At 49.2% G+C, this 7,239-nt stretch overlaps 1 protein-coding gene across 1 annotated transcript in view; it reads left to right on the top strand.

The window, feature by feature from the left end:
• Positions 1–205: 205 nt before the first annotated feature.
• LOC139366644 (uncharacterized) overlaps positions 206–7,239 on the top strand; it is a 46,038-nt gene continuing 39,004 nt past the window's right edge. Inside the window, exon 1 of the mRNA XM_071104318.1 lies at positions 206–258. Coding sequence (XP_070960419.1) covers positions 250–258 — 9 coding nt within the window. The 5' untranslated portion in view covers positions 206–249. The remainder of the gene's footprint in view (positions 259–7,239) is intronic.

The following is a 7,239-nucleotide window of genomic DNA, read 5'->3' as shown; positions in this document are numbered from 1 at the left end:
AACTGCAGGCCAGCCTCCACCCTCCCTCCCTCCTTCCTCTCTTGTGTTTCTCTGGGGTTGGGCTCGCTGCCTCCGGACAGAGAAAACAAGCCGTAGCTGTAGTGTTGGCGTGCCGTGAGGGAGACTGTCTAACGTTCTGGAATGAAAGCTCGGCCTGGGTGTGTTGGAATTCCACAGCTAGCCTAGCGAGTAGTCTCACGTTTCCCTGTGTCTTCGCCGGCTGTCAGAGGATGCCACAGCAGCACTACTATGGCTCAGGTGAGAACACTTTTCACTGGACAGCTGACTTTGGAGATGTTAGTGAACCCTATTGGTCTGAGAACAGAGGGAGCTGCTGGAGTAACGTGATACCTTTCGTTAGTTCCAGGTGATCGGTGTTATCAAAGTGTGGCCGTGTCTCAGGGAGCTTCACGAAGTCAGCCAGGCTTTTGGGTCCTGTCATCTAGTGCTATTAAATCATGACGGACGAGTCTCTTATGAGGATCTAGATAGAAACCTTAAACCTTTGTTCGTATTAACGTCACACCGTTGTGTGTGGAATGTTCTAAATGAACTAATGTGTGGCTTTGTGTTCTTCTTTATTTTACATCCATCTGTGTACATGTATTTTCTTGTTCTGAGTGTGTGTGTGTGTGTGTGTGTGTGTTTGTTAGTGCTTGTTTGAGTGAGAGAAGCCAGTCTGTTAGGTGTGAGTGAGGGGTGATGGTATGCATTGACAATGTTGTTAGGTGGACCTTATGCTTTCTCCTCTTCGCGTGTGTGTGTGTGTTGTTATGAGAACTCTGTATGCACTTCATACACTGTTATCACTAAATCGCAGTCCAGAGGTAAACCTCTGGCATTCCTCTCATACAAGAGGGTCAAGGGGAATATTTACCAGGCTTTAATAGTCTGTTGGATATCTGGCTCGTGTCAACAACCTTCTCATTTCACATGTAGCAGAAGGATTGGATGGGAGGACTGTTTTCCAAGCTTTCGTGCGTGTGTAAGGTTGTGAAGTTCAAGTAAACTGAATGTTTAGATGCTGTGTGTCTGTACAGACACGCTGTGTTTTATAACAGTACTGTCCTTTAAGGTAAGTTCAGGTCACCCTGTCCGTGTGTAGGTTACTGTCTGTTTATATACTGATTATACGGCATTGTGGTTTCCTGTGCTAAGACTGTCCATCTTCATTATGTCATATTTGTTTAAGTGTTCATTCCTTTAGAAGAGACGTCACTACAGACCCTGGTTCGTTCCCGGGCTGAGTCACAAACGGCCTCATAGGGCGGCGCACAATTGGCCCAGCGTCATTCGGGGAGGGTTTGGCAGAGGGGGGCTTTACTTGGCTCATCGTGCTCTAGCGACTCCTTGTGGTGGGCCGGGAGCCTGCAGGCTGACTTCGGTCATCAGTTGAGTGGTGTTTCCTCCGACACATTGGTGCAGCTGGCTTCCTGGTGAAGCGGGCAGGTGTTAAGAAGAACTATTTGTCGGGTCATGTTTTGGAGGACTCATGACTCGACCTTCGCCTTTCCCGAGCCCGTTGGGGAGTTGCAGCACTGAGAGACAAGATCGTAATTGGATCGCACGAAATTGGGGAGAAAAAGGGAATAAAATACAAAACATTTATGGAAGAGGAGCTGTACAGAATAGCGTACTGTAGGTGAAATAGAGAACCAAAGAATACCAAGTTAAACTAAACATTTCCATGTAATTTAGTTAGAGTAAGAGGTAACATAATGGCCTTTGGCAGAGCAGGCCGGTCTTCTTTCCGACGGCATGGTACACAGTGGTCAAGCCCCTTAGTCATTGGCGTGGAAAGCAGCCTCACGGAGATGGCACGGTCAGGAACGGCCTGACCAAGTATGACATCACTGCACCGGGTTCCGCTAAGAGTCAGCATTGTGGAGCTGTCAACAGGGAGGGAGAAACCTGGGGTGCAGGGCAGGGTCAGGGTTTACATCCGTCTCAGACCCAGCTGTCATCAGGGAGGGAGAAACCTGGGATGCAGGGCAGGGTCAGAGTTTACATCTGTCTCAGGCCCAGCTGTCATCAGGGAGGGAGAAACCTGGGATGCAGGGCAGGGTCAGGGTTTACATCCGTCTCAGACCCAGCTGTCAACAGGAGAAACCTGGGATGTAGGGCAGGGTTTACATCTGTCTCAGGCCCAGCTGTCATCAGGGAGGGAGAAACCTGGGATGTAGGGCAGGGTCAGTTTACATCCGTCTCAGACCCAGCTGTCATCAGGGAGGGAGAAACCTGGGATGCAGGGCAGGGTCAGAGTTTACATCTGTCTCAGGCCCAGCTGTCAACAGGAGAAACCTGGGATGTAGGGCAGGGTCAGGGTTTACATATGTCTCAGGCCCAGCTGTCATCAGGGAGGGAGAAACCTGGGGTGCCGGGCAGGGTCAGAGTTTACATCTGTCTCAGGCCCAGCTGTCAACAGGAGAAACCTGGGATGTAGGGCAGGGTCAGAGTTTACATCCGTCTCAGACCCAGCTGTCATCAGGGAGGGAGAAACCTGGGGTGCCGGGCAGGGTCAGAGTTTACATCTGTCTCAGGCCCAGCTGTCATCAGGGAGGGAGAAACCTGGGGTGCCGGGCAGGGTCAGAGTTTACATCTGTCTCAGACCCAGCTGTCAACAGGGAGGGAGAAACCTGGGATGTCGGGCAGGGTCAGGGTTTACATCTGTCTCAGACCCAGCTGTCATCAGGGAGGGAGAAACCTGGGATGTAGGGCAGGGTCAGAGTTTACATCTGTCTCAGACCCAGCTGTCATCAGGGAGGGAGAAACCTGGGGTGCCGTGCAGGGTCAGAGTTTACATCTGTCTCAGACCCAGCTGTCATCAGGGAGGGAGAAACCTGGGGTGCCGGGCAGGGTCAGGGTTTACATCTGTCTCAGACCCAGCTGTCAACAGGAGAAACCTGGTATGTAGGGCAGGGTCAGAGTTTACATCCGTCTCAGACCCAGCTGTCAACAGGGAGGGAGAAACCTGGGGTGCCGGGCAGGGTCAGGGTTTACATCTGTCTCAGGCCCAGCTGTCAACAGGGAGGGATAAACCTGGGATGTAGGGCAGGGTCAGGGTTTACATCTGTCTCAGGCCCAGCTGTCAACAGGAGAAACCTGGGATGTAAGGCACGGTCAGAGTTTACATCCGTCTCAGACCCAACTGTCATCAGGGAGGGAGAAACCTGTTGTGCCGGGCCGGGTCAGAGTTTACATCCGTCTCAGACCCAGCTGTCAACAGGAGAAACCTGGGATGTAGGGCAGGGTCAGGGTTTACATCCGTCTCAGACCCAGCTGTCAACAGGAGAAACCTGGGATGTAGGGCAGGGTCAGGGTTTACATCCGTCTCAGACCCAGCTGTCAACAGGAGAAACCTGGGATGTAGGGCAGGGTCAGAGTTTACATCCGTCTCAGACCCAGCTGTCAACAGGAGAAACCTGGGGTGCCGTGCAGGGTCAGGGTTTACATCCGTCTCAGACCCAGCTGTCAACAGGGAGGGAGAAACCTGGGGTGCCGGGCAGGGTCAGGGTTTACATCCGTCTCAGACCCAGCTGTCAACAGGGAGGGAGAAACCTGGGGTGCCGGGCAGGGTCAGAGTTTACATCCGTCTCAGGCCCAGCTGTCATCAGGGAGGGAGAAACCTGGGGTGCCGGGCAGGGTCAGAGTTTACATCCGTCTCAGGCCCAGCTGTCATCAGGGAGGGAGAAACCTGGGTTGTAGGGCAGGGTCAGAGTTTACATCTGTCTCAGGCCCAGCTGTCAACAGGAGAAACCTGGGATGTAGGGCAGGGTCAGGGTTTACATCCGTCTCAGGCCCAGCTGTCATCAGGGAGGGAGAAACCTGGGGTGCCGGGCAGGGTCAGAGTTTACATCCGTCTCAGGCCCAGCTGTCATCAGGGAGGGAGAAACCTGGGGTGCCGGGCAGGGTCAGAGTTTACATCTGTCTCAGACCCAGCTGTCAACAGGGAGGGAGAAACCTGGGGTGCCGGGCAGGGTCAGGGTTTACATCTGTCTCAGGCCCAGCTGTCATCAGGGAGGGAGAAACCTGGGGTGCCGGGCAGGGTCAGAGTTTACATCCGTCTCAGACCCAGCTGTCAACAGGGAGGGAGAAACCTGGGGTGCCGGGCAGGGTCAGGGTTTACATCTGTCTCAGGCCCAGCTGTCATCAGGGAGGGAGAAACCTGGGTTGTAGGGCAGGGTCAGAGTTTACATCTGTCTCAGGCCCAGCTGTCAACAGGAGAAACCTGGGGTGTAGGGCAGGGTCAGAGTTTACATCTGTCTCAGACCCAGCTGTCAACAGGAGAAACTTGGGGTGCCGGGCAGGGTCAGAGTTTACATCCGTCTCAGACCCAGCTGTCAACAGGAGAAACCTGGGGTGCCGGGCAGGGTCAGAGTTTACATCTGTCTCAGGCCCAGCTGTCAACAGGGAGGGAGAAACCTGGGATGTAGGGCAGGGTCAGGGTTTACATCTGTCTCAGGCCCAGCTGTCAATAGGGAGGGAGAAACCTGGGATATAGGGCAGGGTCAGAGTTTACACCTGTCTCAGACCCAGCTGTCAACAGGAGAAACCTGGTATGTAGGGCAGGGTCAGGGTTCTCTATCACCATGGAAACTCTGTTCCCAGCAGACACTGGGTCTTCTCAATTTACATCACCAACATAGGTCAGGCAGAAGGAAGCTCTCTCGTCCATTTATATGCAGATAATAGTCTTATACTCAGCTGGCCCCTCCCCGGATTTTGTGTTAAATGCTCTACAACAAAGCTTTCTTAGTGTCCAACAAGCTTTCTCTGCCCTTAACCTTGTTCTGAACACCTCCAAAACAAAGTTAATGTGGTTTGGTAAGAAGAATGACCCTCTTCCAACAGGTGTGATTACTACCTCTGAGGGTTTAGAGCTTGAGATAGTCACCTCATATTTGGGAGTATGGCTAGACGGTACACTGTCCTTCTCTCAGCAAATATCAAAGCTGCAGGCTTAAGTTAAATCTCGACTTGGTTTCCTCTATTGTAATTGCTCCTCTTTCACCCCAGCTGCCAAACTAACCCTGATTCAGATGATCATCCTACCCATGCTAGATTACGGAGACATAATTTATAGATCGGCAGGTAAGGGTGCTCTCGAACAGCTTGATGTTCTTTACCATTCGGCCATCAGATGTTCCACCAATGCTCCTTATAGGACACATCACTGCACTCTATACTCCTCTGTAAACTGGACATCTCTGTATACCCGTCGCAAGACCCACTGGTTGATGCTTATTTATAAAACCCTCTTAGGCCTCACTCCCCCCTATCTGAGATATCTACTGCAGCCCTCATCCTCCACTTACAACACCCGTTCTGCCAGTCACATTCTGGTAAAGGTCCCCAAAGCACACACATCCCTGGGTCAGTCCTCTTTTCAGTTTGCTGCAGCCAGCGACTGGAACGAGCTGCAACAAACACTCAAACTGGACAGTTTTATCTCAATATCTTCATTCAAAGACTCAACCATGGACACTCTTACTGACAGTTGTGGTTGCTTTGTGTGATGTATTGTTGTCTCTACCTTCTTGCCCTTTGTGCTGTTGTCTGTGTCCAATAATGTTTGTACCATGTTTTTGTGCTGCTACCATTTTGTTTTGCTACCATGTTGTTGTTATGTTGTGTTGCTGCCATGTTGTTGTTATGTTGTGTTGCTACCATGCTGTGTTGTCATGTTGTGTTGCTACCATGTTGTTGTCATGTTGTGTTGCTACTATGTTGTTGTCATGTTGTGTTGCTACCATGTTGTTGTCATGTTGTGTTGCTACTATGTTGTTGTCATGTTGTGTTGCTACCATGTTGTTGTCATGTTGTGTTGCTACCATGCTGTGTTGTCATGTTGTGTTGCTGCCATGCTGTGTTGTTGTCTTAGGTCTTAGGTCTTTATGTGTTGTGTTGCTACCATGCTGTGTTGTTGTCTTAGGTCTTAGGTCTTTATGTGTTGTGTTGCTACCATGCTGTGTTGTCATGTTGTGTTGCTACCATGCTGTGTTGTTGTCTTAGGTCTTAGGTCTTTATGTGTTGTGTTGCTACCATGCTGTGTTGTCATGTTGTGTTGCTACCATGCTGTGTTGTCATGTTGTGTTGCTGTCATGCTGTGTTGTTGTCTTAGGTCTTAGGTCGTTATGTGTTGTGTTGCTACCATGCTGTGTTGTCATGTTGTGTTGCTGTCATGCTGTGTTGTTGTCTTAGGTCTTAGGTCTTTATGTGTTGTGTTGCTACCATGCTGTGTTGTTGTCTTAGGTCTTAGGTCTTTATGTGTTGTGTTGCTACCATGCTGTGTTGTCATGTTGTGTTGCTGTCATGCTGTGTTGTTGTCTTAGGTCTTTATGTGTTGTGTTGCTACCATGCTGTGTTGTCATGTTGTGTTGCTGTCATGCTGTGTTGTTGTCTTAGGTCTTTATGTGTTGTGTTGCTACCATGCTGTGTTGTCATGTTGTGTTGCTACCATGCTGTGTTGTTGTCTTAGGTCTTAGGTCTTTATGTGTTGTGTTGCTGCCATGCTGTGTTGTTGTCTTAGGTCTTAGGTCTTTATGTGTTGTTGTCTTAGGTCTTAGGTCTTTATGTAGTGTTGTCTTAGGTCTTTATGTGTTGTGTTGTCTTAGGTCTTTATGTAGTGTTGTGTTGTCTTAGGTCTTTATGTGTTGTTGTCTTAGGTCTTTATGTAGTGTTGTGTTGTCTTAGGTCTTTATGTGTTGTTGTCTTAGGTCTTTATGTGTTGTGTTGCTGCCATGCTGTGTTGTTGTCTTAGGTCTTAGGTCTTTATGTGTTGTGTTGTCTTAGGTCTTAGGTCTTTATGTAGTGTTGTCTTAGGTCTTTATGTGTTGTTGTCTTAGGTCTTTATGTGTTGTTGTCTTAGGTCTTTATGTGTTGTGTTGCTGCCATGCTGTGTTGTTGTCTTAGGTCTTAGGTCTTTATGTGTTGTGTTGTCTTAGGTCTTAGGTCTTTATGTAGTGTTGTCTTAGGTCTTTATGTGTTGTTGTCTTAGGTCTTTATGTGTTGTGTTGTCTCTCTTGTTGTGACGTGTGTTTGACGTATATTTATATTGTATTTATTTATTTATTTTGAATCCCCCCGTCCCCGCAGGAGGTCTTTTTCCTTTTGGTAGGTCGTCATTGTAAATAAGAATTTGTTCTTAAACTGACTTGCCTAGTTAAATAAAGGTTAAATAAATATGTAAAAAATAGGAGAGAAGGAGTGTGTGTGTGTGTGTGATGCGCGGGTTGACTC

This window comes from Oncorhynchus clarkii, chromosome 15 (assembly GCF_045791955.1).
Source record: "Oncorhynchus clarkii lewisi isolate Uvic-CL-2024 chromosome 15, UVic_Ocla_1.0, whole genome shotgun sequence".
Classification (NCBI taxonomy): domain Eukaryota; kingdom Metazoa; phylum Chordata; class Actinopteri; order Salmoniformes; family Salmonidae; genus Oncorhynchus; species Oncorhynchus clarkii.
This window is presented reverse-complemented; position numbering and strand designations above follow the sequence as displayed.